Genomic DNA, 15,284 nt, shown 5'->3' on the forward strand with positions numbered 1-15,284 from the left:
CTCTTCCGCATCGCATCGCGTCCGTCCCCGTTCTCGTTTCCTACCCAAATCTCAATTATCCAATTAAAGAGACTCGATATTCCGACGTTCTACGTGCCATCGTCGTGCCTTGTCGATATTCCTCATCTCGTATTCCCCGCGATGCTGCGAAATTTTACAGTCATGCCAGTCGTATAACGAAAACTCGTACAACAAAAAATTGTACAGCAAAAACTCTTCCCTTGTTGGAAATGATGTGCGGAAGCTTCGGTTCTCGGTTAAAAATGGCTGAAAAAGGGATTCTTCCGAAATGGCAAGAGATGTATCGAACCTTCCAATTCTCTTCAGTTTCACCGCCAACTTTCCCGTCGAGGAAATATATTTCGCTCTCGGCGGAAACATAATCCCTCCTACGCTCGACCGCGATCAAGAATCTCGGGAACTTTCAAGCTTTCCGATTTCGCGGTGGAAGTTCGCTATTCATCGGTTCACGACGGTCGATTCGTCACGCGCCCATTGTCAGCGTCTCGTCAGCTTTAACCGGATGCATTTGCGGCTCCTTTCTTCCGTCTTTTGTATTCTTGCCGCATATACGCTGTATATATTACTGTATACGCGACCATCGCCATTATCAGTGTCCCAGAATTCGTATACTGCTTGAAAAAAAGACGGAGAAAGGTCAGCTCTCAGACGGTGGGAGATGAGAAAGCACGCGAGATCGAGGATCGCTCTCGGTTTCGGATTATAAGCTGCAAATTTCAAATTTCAACCGGACGGCTATTTGCAGCTCACGATTGGCCAAGCTTTAAACCTCAGCAGTCAGAAAATGCTGCACGTCTAGCGCATATTACTTGTGCGACTTGTTTTACTTTTGTGTATCCACATTAGGTGTCGTGAAACTTTCCGTTTCATCGATTTCGAACAGCAGTTGATGCAGTGTGGCACATTATGGGGATCAAGTAACGCCAAGTCATTTTCTGGAAATGCTCCTCATTCGATAGGTCAACTCGACTGTTGGTAGTATCCCTCAATCCCCAGTACCTTCCAGGCACACGGCAATGGTATCCTTACAAAGTGCTGTGCATGCGTCGTAAACTGATGCGATTCAACTCTCAGAAACGGAAGTACACTTTGCTGCAGTATAAGATGTCATTAGACTCTGCCTGGGAAAGAAAGACAGAAAATGTTTTGGAGAATCATATAGAAAAGTTGTAGAGAAAGAAGAAAGTTCCTGGCTAAACCAAAGCAAACACCAATGGAGGAAATAGAGAATGGAGAAAATAAGAAATAATAGTAAAATAAAATAGAATTACAGACAGACCTGAAAAAGTGCCTTACATTGTGTTTAAGTACGAGTGTGGCCGGACCTAACCTATCACGTGATCCGTGTGTCGCATTTTATTCGTGCATGTCAAGTGCCACCTGGTGAGAAAAAAAGATTTTACCTCCGCATCACAATCGGCGACTCGCCATTTGTTTACGGCATTTGTGGTACGAAGGCATGAGTACGTGGATCGATAGTTTGCTTGTTGCGTTTATCTTCTGTGCCTAATAACGTCAATTTCTTTTATTTCAACGCTCAAACTAACCACAAATATATAAATATGCCGTCCCGTGGAGAAGATATCCTCAAAGGCTTTCAAGTGTATCCTTTAAATATTGATTCAATTTCGGTTCCACCTGGAACCTAACGTTTAATAATTTATAGGTTAAGTTAACCAGGAAATAGTTTAAACCGGTATTCACAGTTAGATTTTATATTTAAGATCGTCTCGAGTTTATTTCAGGTGCTCCGTAGCCAGTGAAACAATCTGTGCAATGTCTGAGTAAACTTAAGACAAACTTTAATATAAGATTTGGTTTGGTGAACACCGGCGCTGTGATCCACTCGACAATGTCGACATTAAACGTGTAATTGATATTAAACACAATTAGACATTACACACAACTGTTGTGCAACGACAGTATTTTGCCTTATTTAATTAAATTTTATGTAGTAATTGGATGAATTTGCGAGATGCTGACAATGGGAAAATTCTTTGGCAGGGTAACGAAGACTTGTGAGTAATCTTGCTTTGTCTTAAATTTTCAAATATCCCTTCAACATCGAATGCAATTTTGATCATGTGGCACTTGTAATTCCAGATCTGTACCTGACATGGAGCATGAGGCACGTGTACCAAAAAAGATTCTACGTTGTCGAGCGATATCAAGGGAGATAAACTTCAGCTCTGCAGAGCCGATGGAAAGGTTTCGTCTAGAACAAAAAGTGTTATTCAAGGGCCGTTGCTTAGAGGAATGGTTTTTCGAGTTTGGATTTGTCATACCAAACAGCACTAACACATGGCAGAGTTTGATCCAAGCTGCACCGGAAAGTCAAATGATGCCAGCTAATGTACTAAAGTAAGTGAAGATGATAAATCTTTAATACTCTTATACTTTAACCTCTCACAAACAAATTGATAAGCTTTGAAATATTAAGCATTAATAATTTTCTAGTAATAATCTGTTCTAATAATAAAGTTGAGAAATTTACAAAAATGTTATATTAAGACATATTTATTTATATTTGTGATATACACATTTTGACTTTGCGTTTAGTTCTTAGGTCTTCTTGGGTTCAGATTTTAGTAATGGAATCTTTTGATTATATATCATAGAGCTTTATTTCCAAATTTTTAAAAATTCAAGTTGATTTGGTTTCTGAGAGATTCATTTATGGTTATTACTTATGGTTGTTTTTATCAATATTGAATAGAAATGAACATCAAGCGAGATCAGATAAACATACATATATTTATTTATTTATGTTATGAATAGTGGCAACGTTGTGATAGAAACAAAATTCTTCGACGACGATCTCTTAGTGTCTACCAGTCGAGTCCGTCTCTTCTACGTTTAAGGCGTCTAATTTCCAAATGGTCCTCATATTTATGTATACATATATGTCTGTATATAACGGGACCAATCACAGTCTAAGCAAAAGTCTATGTACAAAATGAGAGAACATACATCGACAGATTCTCGCGAATGTATCAATTCTTGTCTGTCTTGTTTCTCGTACATTACATTTTAAATGCATATCAAATAAGATATCAACGATCTCATAATTTTGTAATAATCTATACGCCGTTGTGTGAATTCGAACACTGCATTACGAAACTGTTTTGGCAGTATCTTTGCGTTTGCGTAAGGCCTATATTATATATTTAGACAATCTAAATAGTATATATTTTTCACTGTTGGAGATGCAAGATACACCTTGTTGACACACGCGCGTATATTATTTATTATCGAATTTGTTACCGAATAAATATAAGAGATTTTTTGTATATATTGTGATACACCACACCGCAAGCAATAAATTTTGCAAAGTTACATCTTCTGCGTGTTTCATTTCGATGTAATCTGTCGATACCGTTAAGAATTGTAACATTTCTATAACAAATATAATGTAGTTGTTATCACGATTGTTTTACTTGTTAATTTATAACTTCCCAGCGTGCGTAAGATTGCCGAATCATGTCACCGGGGAGTCATCGGGGCTCGCTGTGCGGATGCACCAGCTGCGAAATCATAAAGAAACATAATCGTGAGTCACGAAGACACGACTCGTCGTCGCGAGGAACGTGCGTTCACTATCCGGAGAGAGAGAGAGAGAGAGAGAGAGAGAGAGAGAGAGAGAGAGAGAGAGAGAGAAAGAAAGAAGCCCGCAACTTTTTTTCGTCGCGCGCTATTGATTCGCGGTGTACAAGCAACACATTTTTTAGGCTTCACTATCCCCCTTGGGGGAGAGCTCACGTCGAGTACGCTCTGTCCCCTACCCTATCTGCGTCGTGCAGGTGTAAGAAAAAAAAGTGAAGAAAACGACGGAAGGAAACGTCGGAGTTGCCGCGCGTGATCGGCTCGAATGTAAAGCAAGTGTTCTCGTCGCCGTCGCACATCGGCTCGACATTCGTGTGTCGCGCCGATTAATTGAATTACAAGTCGAACCATCGACGACCGATCGGTTCACCCTCGACGCGGAGCAACTCGCGCAGCATGAATCTGAACGAGGAAGACGAGAGCGGTAACGAGAGCAGCAAGCAGCTGTTCTTGGTCGGCGGTGCGACCCCGCGCGACCCGCTGGTGTCGGCCGGCGCGATCGTAGCATCAGCAAGTGTTCCCGACGACATCAGCCAGGGTGACGATCTGCAGTCGACTGCCTTGGCCGGTCTGATCGGCGCGCAATCCAGCTCGGTCTGCTTCCCGACGAAATTCAGTGAGTACACGACGACACACACACACACTGGCTGCTTGGCTGGCCGTGGACGGGCCCGGAACCTGATTGATTTAATTAACTGCCTCTCTCTCTCTCTCTCTCTCTCTCTCTCTCTGTCTGTCTGTCTACCGACCCTGCCGGACACACCCGTTGGTCTATCCCAAGTTGGGGTGGTGTTGCTCAATTAAGTTATTGCTAAATGCATTAAGCGGATCGCCGACCCTTTTTCTTAAATAAAGTTAGCGGTAATCAGTTTAAGTTATGAAGCGTTTGCTGCTTGTCTGCTGCGTGACGCGACACCACCAGATTGAAATCTGACGAAGGAGTTGTGTGTTGGGTACTTTCCCTCTTGGTATTAAGATATCAGCTGATGTAGGCGCTTATGTCTTTGCAAACTCCCTGGACTCGATGTGGATGACACGGCTGATGTCCTCCATTGAGAAAATACTGTTCGTGTATCTTGTCCCACACCGGGCCGCAGGTGTCGGCTCGAATAAACGAGCTGTCTCCTCTTGTAGCGTACGACTTCTCGACCAGTCCTGAGAGCGAGGAGAGACCGTCCTGTGTGATTGGCAAGAGGAAGCAGCGCAGGTACCGTACTACGTTTTCCAATTTCCAGCTGGAGGAGCTGGAGCGCGCCTTTCAGAAGACCCATTATCCCGACGTGTTCTTCCGCGAAGAGCTGGCAGTTCGTATCCAATTGACGGAAGCTAGAGTACAAGTAATGACTGCATGTCTCTCTTACGCGCATTCAACACATTCGGGACTCTAATCGTCTAATTGGAAGCATTCACGCGACTGTAATTTACTCTCGACGGGGAACAGGTCTGGTTTCAAAACAGAAGAGCCAAGTGGCGCAAGCAGGAGAAGCAATGTAAAATTGCGACTCACATGACGTCGCATTTGCCACCGTCGGACTGTACGGAGGTGGTGCAGCAGCAGCAGCAGCAGCAGCAGCAGCAACAGCAGCAGCAGCAGCAACAGCAACAGCAGCAGCAACAACCGCAGCAACAACCGGACCACCTGCTGCTGGAGTCACCTTGCAGTCCTCCTCCCATCTACCTCGGCATGGAGTGGGCGGGTTTCTCTCCGTACAACAACACGGACAGCACGTCTTCTCTTATCGCGAGCAACATGAACAAACCGTCGGAGGCAGAAGCCGACAACAATCCGCTGCTCGATCCGGAATTATTACAATTGAAACCGCCACGTTCCTAATAATGTTAAGAACAGATGTACACATACACAGCATGATGCTAGATTTCTCGGAGGAATTACGATTGTGATTTCCAAAACGTAGTATAAAGTAACATGCAATAATTGTAATTTGAAACAAAAATATCGTTCACTGCGAAGTATAACATGTTCACAGAATGTTTACCTCATAAACGAGACGAGATGTATTTCGAAGAATAAGAGACACTGCGAGACTTTTACGTTCAACGTTTGGTGTATAAAGATATATATATATATATATATATATATATATATATATATATATATATATGACGATGGGACGTTATGCAATTTAAGAAACACAAGTGCGGCCTTACATTATAAATATTGCGTGCGAATGAGATCGGTCGGCGAGATCGCACCGTGATCGCAACTTCGGAGAATTAAGAATATCGGTTATGTAAATTTTGTAAGGAAACCATATGTAGATATACCGAGCTACTCGAGAAGAGAGAAAATTAAATGGATTCTCCTTGTCTTGGAGGGACGCAATGAATTCGTATTGTATAAAATTACTCTCTCTGCGCAACATGTTACTCCGATATAAAATAGTAACATCATCTTTATTTAGTGTGCATATATTACAAGTCATTAAATCAACTAAGATATTAATCTCGGTCCATCTAAAGAGCAAATAAGCGGTCTTCTAAGATGCTCTTCCCGATCTTTCATTATACTATTTGAGATTCGCTTTCTGCGGAACTTTCATTGACACGGAGTCTTACTGTCCTTTCTCCTCTTTTCTTCAAAATTCATTGTGTCGAGAAAGAAATGTGATATCGATTGCTGAAGGTAAAATTTCATTCACTTGTGGTGACACCGTGGCCGATCGGAGCTTTGATATTTTCTCAGCGAATTGTCTGTGGGACGCATCTCGAGTGAAATAAATTAATATGACAGATGTTAGAAGGTTACGCGACATATGAATACTCGTCCGCGCTATTTGCTGTACGCTCAATGTATTGTTTATCTATGAGGGCCTCGATGCACTTCTTGATCATTCCGATAGAAGGTGCGAACGTGACTCTTGATTGACTCAGCACCTGAAATGACACGGTTAAGCGTTAGAATGCCACATCTCTCGATCTCGCTTCAGGACGCACATTTGCCAGCATTTGGCAGCAGGAATATCGATCTTGTTTGATGAAGAATACATTGCGAAATTCGTCGAAAAATCCGTAGTGTGTGATCCGCTGTACCGACTGTACAAGCAAGAAAAAAAAAAAGAAAGAGGGAGAGACTAATTTACCTCCTGTACAAGTAGATTGTGTCTCAACAGTTTGCGACTTTTCATGATGCGAACTATGGCTGCTTGCAGGTACAATTTTCTATCGTCGTCCACGCTGCGATGCGTGGCCTCCGCGTCGTGTGGCGCGTCTCGTTGCAGCGCGCCGGTCACGCGGAATTTGGTTCTCTTGTTGTAGTAATCGAAATTGAGCGTGAGCACGGTGTCTTCTTCAAGTTCACCGTCCGTTGATTTCATGAGAATCTTACAGTCTACGAGGCTCGCGGCGTGTTTCACCAACTGATCGTGCGACAGGCGCAGAGATGCAGCAGCCTCTTTGCATTGGATCGCGTCGCAGTGCTCAAACAGAAGCAGCAATGCCATCTGATACGTCTGCACGGTCACCAAATACGACTTCTTCAGGTAATTGAACTTTAATTCCCCTTGACACAGATGGTGGAGCCATGTTAGCTTCCGTCCGCTGAACTGCGCGTGATAAAACGTCTCGAAAGCTTGAACAGACTTCTCCAACTGCTGCGGCACATGAAATGGCCCTGGCGACGGCGGTAGGCCGAGCGGCCAAGCGCCCGCCTGTAAAACGTAGACCACGAAACCGATACCTAGTTGATTCTCCCGATCACCCTCGCGCAAGGTCGTCGTGAACTTTGCGTTTAGGTCCGCCGATACGGACATGTCGGTGAACATACGGTGCAGTTTATTTGTAAACTCGTAGCCACAAGCCTGCTTCAGACGATCGATCATCACTTCCTCGGCGTCCATCGACTGAGATTGCTGATGTATCAACCGTTTCGCCAACATACGCGCATAGAACTTTTGAAACACGTCCTTGTCGTCTACGTATTTGAATACGGTGATGGAGCGCGCCAACTTCTCTTCGATCTCGCTTTCGGAAGCAGCTTTGGCCGATTTCTTCAGCAAAGAATCGCAATACTTGGCCAGCTAAGTGGAAATGATTACATCGTAATTATTTGCAGAAAAAGTGAGTGAGTGAGTGAGTGAGTGAGTGAGTGAGTGAGTGAGTGAGTGAGTGAGTGAGTGAGTGAGTGAGTGAGTGAGTGAGTGAGTGAGTGAGTGAGTGGAGTGAGTGAGTGAGTGAGTGAGGTGAGTGAGTGAGTGAGTGAGTGAGTGAGTGAGTGAGTGAGTGAGTGAGTGAGTGAGTGAGTGAGTGGAGTGAGTGAGTGAGTGAGTGAGTGGAGTGAGTGAGTGAGTGAGTGAGTGAGTGAGTGAGTGAGTGAGTGAGTGAGTGAGTGAGTGAGTGAGTGAGTGAGTGAGTGAGTGAGTGAGTGAGTGAGTGAGTGAGTGAGTGAGTGAGTGAGTGAGTGAGTGAGTGAGTGAGTGAGTGAGTGAGTGAGTGAGTGAGTGAGTGAGTGAGTGGGAGTGAGTGAGTGAGTGAGTGAGTGAGTGAGTGAGTGAGTGAGTGAGTGAGTGAGTGAGTGAGTGAGTGAGTGAGTGAGTGAGTGAGTGAGAGAGAGAGAGAGAGAGAGAGAGAGAGAGAGAGAGAGAGAGAGAGACATAGCATCACAAGAAATAATGATCAGTCGCTTCCCAATGAATCCCAATTCAACTTCTAACGAATATAAATTGAATTTCTAGCGCAATTACCAGTTCGGGCGCTCGCGCCGGTTGCCTCGGCACAGGTCTATAATTCACGACCGCGGAGCAAGCTTTGTCAAGGGCACCCACAAAACTCTGATCCGCCTTGAACACATCTTTGATCAATTCTGAATACTTAGAATGTACGTCCAGTATGCTTTCCACAAACTGCGTATATACCTGAAAGTAGAGACGTATATATAGTTTCCTCACACCACTATCACATTTACCGCGTGGTGATTCAGCGGTCATTCGACCGCTATGTGGCCGCTCACATTTTCCCCCTGCAAAGGTCCAATCGCTTGCAATCCCTGCTGCGTGATGTGCTGAGTGAGTTTTTGTACAAGTGGACTTAAACCCGACGGTAGAGGCTTCAACAGCGGATACAGAAGGGACAAGTCTCGCCTGCGTTCATTCTCTATCATGGCTTTCGCTTCCGTGTGCAGCCAACTGGCCTGTGCATTCACCATCTTATCTTCGCAACATGCTCTCACCTGAAAGACATCGTTATCGTATCATCGTCCCCGACGTCACTGAGTCTCTAACTCGCGTTCACACGCGAGGGAACGTACCTTTGGTACGGAACTCGAGTGAAGGTACTTATGCGCACGCAATTCCTCTTGGCTGAGTCTCCACGTAACTCGTTCCATGTAACGTGTGACGTCTAATTGTAGTAGCAAATCCCACGCTTCTGCAGAGTAAAATTCACCGCTCGCTTCCAAAAAGGGACCCTCGAAAATTTCTTGATACATCTGACCGAAAAATAGCATTCAATTTAGCAAAAACGCGTCACGGAGAAATGAGGAAAACGACATGCGAATACAAAACGAGAATTACATCTAATTGTCCTTTCAATTTATATTCTTCTACCCGCACGAAGCTCTGTATAACACCGCAAATCACGTCGGTGGTGACAGGCTGAGCCTCCCCGTTCCTGTCTGCCTGAATACTCTCGAGTAGAAGAGAAACAAGTGAATCCCGAAGAGGGGTTATCATCTTCCTCTTCCATATGTCGAGACCCAATTCGCCGATCTCCATCTGCTCCTGATAGTCGACTGCCATGGAGGAAGATGTGCCATAGATGAGCTCCGCCTCTGACAGCTTCTGCTTCTTGATGTGTTGTTGATTGAGATATAGATACAAGCGATGTAAGTAGTTGATGCCCTGCGAATACTCTGTCCAGGCTCGATGATACGCCTGAAGCAGATTCGACTCGCCCTGGGCACGGACCTCTGTCAATAACTGGAAGACATGGTTGTCCAGAAACCTCTTTGTCTCGTTGTACAAACGGTCTGCCAGTGGCTCAGGATACGCAACGCACAGAGAATAGACGTCACTGCAATTGTAACGTATATCAAGTCTCCTCCCATCGATGAAGCAAGAACCGAGTAAATAATTCCGTTCAATCCTACCTAAACCTGTCGTTCCATGTAGCTCTCGAGACATTTGCTAATGTTATTACTCCTCTTACAGTCTCTTGCAGTACATCCCAGGTCTGAGTGAAGTCTACTTTCTTAGGTTTCAGTGACATTCTTCCCTTTAATACACACACACACACACACTGGTCAGTTACTTGATCTAAATATTGACAAGCACCTAATTCTGCGAGTACCTAACGTTACAAAACCTGCAAAGTGACATTTACGGTAAGATATCTACAAATCAAATGACACTTGAGTGAAGCAAGCTTGAGTGTAATCGGCAAGTTCGACTTGTTTGAAAAAAAATATCGAAATTTCGTGGCTCGAGCAAAAAATTATATACCGAAGGTGAGATCCGAGAATAATCTTCACAGAGCGCACACGGCAAGACCGAGAGTTTACAGTTCGCTTTGTTCGTTCGCGTGTGTTTTGTATATCATCGGTTTAAAAATAACATAAAAGTAAAATACACCACACGCGCGTGAGTTTCATGGCCGCTCTAATTTTCCCCACCGGTTCAGTCTGCACGTTCGTGTGCCGTGCGCGGCGGCGGCGGCGGCGAATTTACATGGAAAGGGGACGCTTCTTTTGCGCGAGTCCGCGCTACGGAAGCCCGAATACACAATAACGATCCACGATCTCGTGCACACGCGCGACGACGATCACACCACCAGCAGCTGAGCCGTACTCGCTCGTGCTCGCTTGAACGTTTAAAGTTCAAACTCGCAGGCACACATCGCTTTAATGGCGCACACACGCTTTCGCCGCTGAGAGCTGAGACGTGAAAATGCGTGCGTGCGTGCGTGCATGTGTGGTGCGTGCGTGCGTGCGCGCGCGCGCTCTCACGCACCGAGCAAAACGCGTTCGACGCGCTCTCACGTTGAACGGCCGCTGCTATTATACCCGTATTGCGAAATATCGATTAGAACGCGGAGGAGAGTTATTCCCGAGATAACCAACGACGACGACGACGACGACGACGATGTGACGGGAGTTAACGTCGTCACATGAGCACGCACTTTATCGCGTCTCTCGCACACGCGCGCGCGCGCGTCCTCACTATTAGCGAGCACCGCACAGCTGACTATTGGCTGTGGCTCGCACAGTGGATCGCAGCCAGATGGTCGTACACTTAACCACTAACCAAAAAGTCACGCACGGGAGATTCCGGATCACTGCCGCCGATGGCTGCTGGCCCGCCGTGGCCTGCGAGGCGGAGGAGGTCAGAGCCGCGTCGCGAGAGAGCGGATCGCCGATCGTGCTCTCCTCAGCCACCGCAATGACGAATCGTACTGGGCCGCTTATTTTTGGGGCGGGGGCGCAAGTCATTCCCTGCTGCGAGATGCATGACACTCACGATGACTCGTCGCGATCGAACGCATTTTTCGTAGTCACCGTCGCCCGCTCGTCTGTCCGTCCGTCTGTCTGTCTGTCTGTTCGTCCGTTCGTCTGTTCGTCTGTCCGTCGCTCGTGTTGTCCTCAGGTCGCTATGCTCCTTCACTGTCACACACAACTTTGCGCTCTCCGATTTATCCGCTTGACGGCCACGACGATCGTTTTCTTGTCCGCCCTTTCCCTATCCTCTCACGATACGATGTATCGCCTTTTCTTTCTCTCTCACTCTCTCCCTCATTCACTCACTCACTCACTCTCTCACTCACTCTCTCATTCTCTCTCTTTCTCTCTCTCTCTCTCTCTTTCTCTCTCTCTCTCTCTCACTCTTCCCTCGTTCTCCCTCGCGAACACGCAATACTCTCACCGTGTCGACTCGCGAATTCCTCAATAACATCACACGGCCATATTTAAATACCATAGACATGTATATAGTATACCTAGGCTGCGTTCCAATATTCACTGCCAGTACTGAAAATACATAGTTTGTGTTACGTATACTATATATTTCAGTGTTGGCAGTAAGGGCAAGAGCACAGGCTTTTGCATAACATATATAACGCATAAGAGAATGAACCAATTAGTTTTCTTCATTTCCCTCCTCAGGACAGAAATGAAGAACTCTGATTTGTTGATTCTGTTATGCGTTGTGTATTACGCGTTATGCAGAAGTCTGTGCTCTGGCCCTAATACCCGTATTTATAGTCAGGCCTTATATTTGAGGCCTCCTTAAGTTTCTCTTCAGATGGTCTGTAGCCAATAAAATAACCCGTGCAGCATCTAAAGATGGATATAAGGAGGCCTCAAATATAAGGCCTGACTATGAATACGGATATATGTTGACTATCCTTTTCACCTTTTTCCGAGTGGCGTGTGAGTTGGTAATCTCGGCGGCGGCTCTTTCGCGAGAGACATCTGCAGGTAGGCCTGTTGAAGTTGTTGGCACCGAATGAGAAATTATCACACTGGTTCAAAAGTCTTTCCAAAAAGGACAGACCTATCAATGAAGACCGTTATCATCTCATAGGATTCAGAATCACTCTTTTAACAAGCTCTTTTAACAAGCTCGGTCGAACAAACCGTTTTAGTAACCTGCAGAATTTTAACCGAAGTTACTGCTTTGTTTTTCATTTTCTATATTTTTTCTTTTTTTTTTTTTTTCTTATAGAAGCCAAGTGGCTTCAGTTGGAATCCTGCAAAGTTATTAAAACGGTTAGTTTAATTGCAATTTGGTAAAAATAGCCACAAGAGCAACCGACTTTGTAACTCGTTGATACCACTCTTTCATGTTGCTTATTATTTATGGTCGTGACTCGCACTTCGACGCGTCTCCGAGTTGCTCGAGCGATTAACGGTGATAATTTTGGATATCGTGAATTCACGTCAGATATCCGCGTAAGAGAAGAATGGTGCGTATATTTGCCTACTAAAGAATATTTCTCGCGTATTTTATCGGTCCGAGGAAAATTCTGTTTTTCGCTTATGGTATATTGTTTTACCAAACAGTTTGATACTGCAGGTTATATTACTGTCAACTGTGTGAGAATGATATTGCACGTTTCGCGGTAAATGTGCAAAATATGAGCCAATAACGATAATCTTGCAGCTTTATATATTGCTATTGCACATTTCAATATACCGCATCTCTTTTGCAGAGTATTCTCGCGTACAATGGTGGTGCTGTGATAGCCATGAAGGGCAAGAACTGTGTGGCTATAGCAGCGGATCGTAGATTCGGTATACAAGCTCAGACAATAATGTGCGACTTCCAGAAGATTTACGAGATGGGATCGCACTTGTATGTCAGTCTGCCTGGACTTGCCAGCGACACTCAGACCGTCATGGAGAGGCTACGCTTTCGTCTGAATCTTTATGAACTGAAAGAGAACAGAAAGATCCATCCAAAAACATTCACTGCTATGATCTCGAATTTATTATATGAGAGGAGATTTGGACCATACTTTGTAGAACCCATAGTAGCTGGCTTAGATCCAGTAACATCTGAACCATTCATCTGCAATATGGACCTGATAGGATCCAGAAACATAGCTGAGGATTTTGTAGTAGGTGGTACGTGTACAGAGCAGCTTTATGGTATGTGCGAGTCGCTTTATGAACCAGACTTAGGACCTGAGGATCTGTTTGAAACAATCAGTCAGGCCTTGGTTAATGCGTTTGACAGAGACGCGATATCTGGATGGGGTGCTGTTGTTTATATTATGTAAGTATGACTATATAAATCGAATGATATATTAAATCAGTAACAAGATTTTTGAATATTTTAATAATATGTCATACACAGTTGTATACATGGTACAAATGTACATGTTTTACTTGCAGAGAGAAAGATAAAGTAACAAAGAGAACCATCAAGACACGAATGGATTAAATACAATTCTCTTTTTACATTGATATATGCGGCAAGACTTTCATAATTATTATTGTAATTAAGTTTAATAAATGTAAACAAAAACTTACAAGATCATTCAGTGATCTTATATCTAATTTACTGATTTTAATCGTCTACCTTCTGTTTTTAATAATTTTTAATAGTCTGGTTGTTATAATATTTGGTTAATACTAATTTAGTATCAAACACAGTTTCCAAGTGTTACGTATAACTTCTATATTTTTATTTTATTTTTAATCTTTTTTTTTTGTAACTATTCGGTATTGAATAAATTATTGATCGTATTTAATGTAGCATTTGTAACATCTTTTTTATCTTTTCTTTTTTTTTTGACTATGATATTAATTTTTAGTTTCAAAATCTTCGCTACGAGCTTCTACTGTCTCCAATGAAGACTCAAAGTCGTAATACGCTCGATAATAAATCAGCCTTTTCCAGTAGTAGTGTAACTCAATGGCGAAGCGGACAAACCTAACTTTTAAATACAATTCAGCAATAGATCGAACAGATCGGATGTTTTTATTTTTCAATAACGTAATTGCGTGAGTAACGAACCATATAAATGACAAAATAAAATAAAACCAATTTATTTTGATTTACCCCCAAATAAGAAAAACACATTTAACGCGAAGGTGTCGTCATCTGAGATTATTGTATAATCGAGGAAACCCGAGTGATTCTTTAAGAAAGATGGGCCTTTGAGGTTGTGCGCTGTTTAAAAGCAGCAGGTGAATTAAACTAACTATTAAAATGTTAGTCAATACGTTATGTGCTGCATTTCGGAAACTTGCAGTTGACAGGATAAGTGAGTATATTGGCAATTGATATTTATGTAACTATGCATGAAATCTACTGAATCATAACCTAATGCATTCTAATCAGCTCTGCTTCATATATCTTTTACTGCACAAAAATGAACAAAAATATATTAACAGTCATACTGTAATTGTTAATAAGTAAAGTAACAGCTATTCGAGTATTTGTATATTGAAAACATTTGTGCAACATTTCAGATACTGCTGCTGCTACTACTACTACTATTGTAAGGTATTATTCGTCGCAGCATTCAAACCTTCATGTTTCCCACTTTATGTGCAATGACAGTGGTGTACCGTCTAGTGTAATAGCAGTACATGATATCAAATTTAAACCTGGAACACTCAATATAGACCTTGACGTACCAATCAGCCCATTAACACCAAAAATTATTGAAATACCCGTTACAAGAATACCTCCATTGCAAGTACCTACAAAAAATTTACCAGTACAATATGATCCTCCTTTACCACAAACATCTATAGATTTACCATCAAATGGGAATAACTTTGAGAAGCAAGCAGTTCGTTTGATAGTAATCAGACGTAAGAAAATAAAAAAGCACAAGCGAAGGAAGTTGCGTAAGAAGATGAAATTTGTGTGGATGAAGTTAAGACAGAGACGAAATTACGAGAAAGTAAAGAGATTTCAGAATGAGATGGTTGCAAAAATTAAGGAAGCTCAAGCATTCGACGCAAAAGAATATGTCAAGAGAAGACTCACTATATTGAACAAGGAAAGGATACCAAGGACTTACAGAGGTGAAATCTTACCTCCCGAAATGATCAAACGGTTCCTGGCTGAAAAGAAAGCCAAAAGAGAAGTCAAACGTAACATACCTCGTTTAACTCTATAGTCTGACTATCTATGTATACATTGTATCAATAAAATTCTAATTCTACATTAATTATATTGGTCTTTTGTAATTCA

General features: G+C 43.1%; 5 protein-coding genes across 10 annotated transcripts; 4 read left to right on the forward strand and 1 right to left on the reverse strand.

Annotated features, from left to right (window-relative positions):
• Nucleotides 1–1,437: 1,437 nt before the first annotated feature.
• PrBP (Prenyl-binding protein) lies at nucleotides 1,438–2,986 on the forward strand. 3 transcript variants are annotated; one of them, XM_011151680.3, is made up of 4 exons: nucleotides 1,438–1,624; nucleotides 1,977–2,039; nucleotides 2,125–2,382; nucleotides 2,800–2,986. In XM_011151680.3, the coding sequence occupies exons 1-4, from the start codon at nucleotides 1,584–1,586 to the stop codon at nucleotides 2,879–2,881; spliced, it is 444 nt and encodes a 147-aa protein (XP_011149982.1). In that variant the 5' UTR covers nucleotides 1,438–1,583; the 3' UTR covers nucleotides 2,882–2,986. The 3 variants fall into 3 exon arrangements, with proteins under 3 accessions (XP_011149982.1, XP_019699949.1, XP_019699950.1); XM_019844390.2 differs by lacking the exon at nucleotides 1,438–1,624 and adding an exon at nucleotides 1,631–1,890; XM_019844391.2 differs by lacking the exon at nucleotides 1,438–1,624 and adding an exon at nucleotides 1,631–1,888 and having other exon boundaries at nucleotides 2,026–2,039.
• Nucleotides 2,987–4,014: 1,028 nt separating this feature from the next.
• Nucleotides 4,015–6,072, forward strand: LOC105189524 (homeobox protein unc-4 homolog). The gene is made up of 3 exons (XM_025297317.1): nucleotides 4,015–4,240; nucleotides 4,759–4,961; nucleotides 5,066–6,072. The coding sequence occupies exons 1-3, from the start codon at nucleotides 4,021–4,023 to the stop codon at nucleotides 5,456–5,458; spliced, it is 816 nt and encodes a 271-aa protein (XP_025153102.1). The 5' UTR covers nucleotides 4,015–4,020; the 3' UTR covers nucleotides 5,459–6,072.
• Cul2 (cullin 2) lies at nucleotides 6,021–11,545 on the reverse strand. 4 transcript variants are annotated; one of them, XM_011151687.3, is made up of 8 exons: nucleotides 10,896–11,545; nucleotides 9,728–9,852; nucleotides 9,153–9,651; nucleotides 8,888–9,067; nucleotides 8,591–8,809; nucleotides 8,325–8,495; nucleotides 6,726–7,661; nucleotides 6,021–6,519 (listed from the first exon to the last, which is right to left on the reverse strand). In XM_011151687.3, the coding sequence occupies exons 2-8, from the start codon at nucleotides 9,844–9,846 to the stop codon at nucleotides 6,388–6,390; spliced, it is 2,256 nt and encodes a 751-aa protein (XP_011149989.1). In that variant the 5' UTR covers nucleotides 9,847–9,852; nucleotides 10,896–11,545; the 3' UTR covers nucleotides 6,021–6,387. The 4 variants fall into 4 exon arrangements, with proteins under 4 accessions (XP_011149989.1, XP_011149986.1, XP_011149987.1 ...); XM_011151684.3 differs by having other exon boundaries at nucleotides 10,881–11,545; XM_011151685.3 differs by having other exon boundaries at nucleotides 9,728–9,942; nucleotides 10,881–11,545.
• Nucleotides 11,546–12,332: 787 nt separating this feature from the next.
• Prosbeta3 (proteasome subunit beta type-3) lies at nucleotides 12,333–13,613 on the forward strand. The gene is made up of 3 exons (XM_011151688.3): nucleotides 12,333–12,537; nucleotides 12,784–13,349; nucleotides 13,469–13,613. Exons 1-3 carry the CDS (start codon nucleotides 12,535–12,537, stop codon nucleotides 13,515–13,517), a joined length of 618 nt encoding a protein of 205 aa, XP_011149990.1. The 5' UTR covers nucleotides 12,333–12,534; the 3' UTR covers nucleotides 13,518–13,613.
• Nucleotides 13,614–14,051: 438 nt separating this feature from the next.
• On the forward strand, nucleotides 14,052–15,261 carry LOC105189527 (uncharacterized). The gene is made up of 2 exons (XM_011151689.3): nucleotides 14,052–14,343; nucleotides 14,552–15,261. Exons 1-2 carry the CDS (start codon nucleotides 14,289–14,291, stop codon nucleotides 15,208–15,210), a joined length of 714 nt encoding a protein of 237 aa, XP_011149991.2. The 5' UTR covers nucleotides 14,052–14,288; the 3' UTR covers nucleotides 15,211–15,261.
• The last annotated feature ends 23 nt before the right edge of the window (nucleotides 15,262–15,284 follow it).

Source organism: Harpegnathos saltator, unplaced genomic scaffold (genome assembly GCF_003227715.2).
Source record: "Harpegnathos saltator strain DR-91 unplaced genomic scaffold, Hsal_v8.6 scaffold174, whole genome shotgun sequence".
In the NCBI taxonomy this organism is placed as follows: domain Eukaryota; kingdom Metazoa; phylum Arthropoda; class Insecta; order Hymenoptera; family Formicidae; genus Harpegnathos; species Harpegnathos saltator.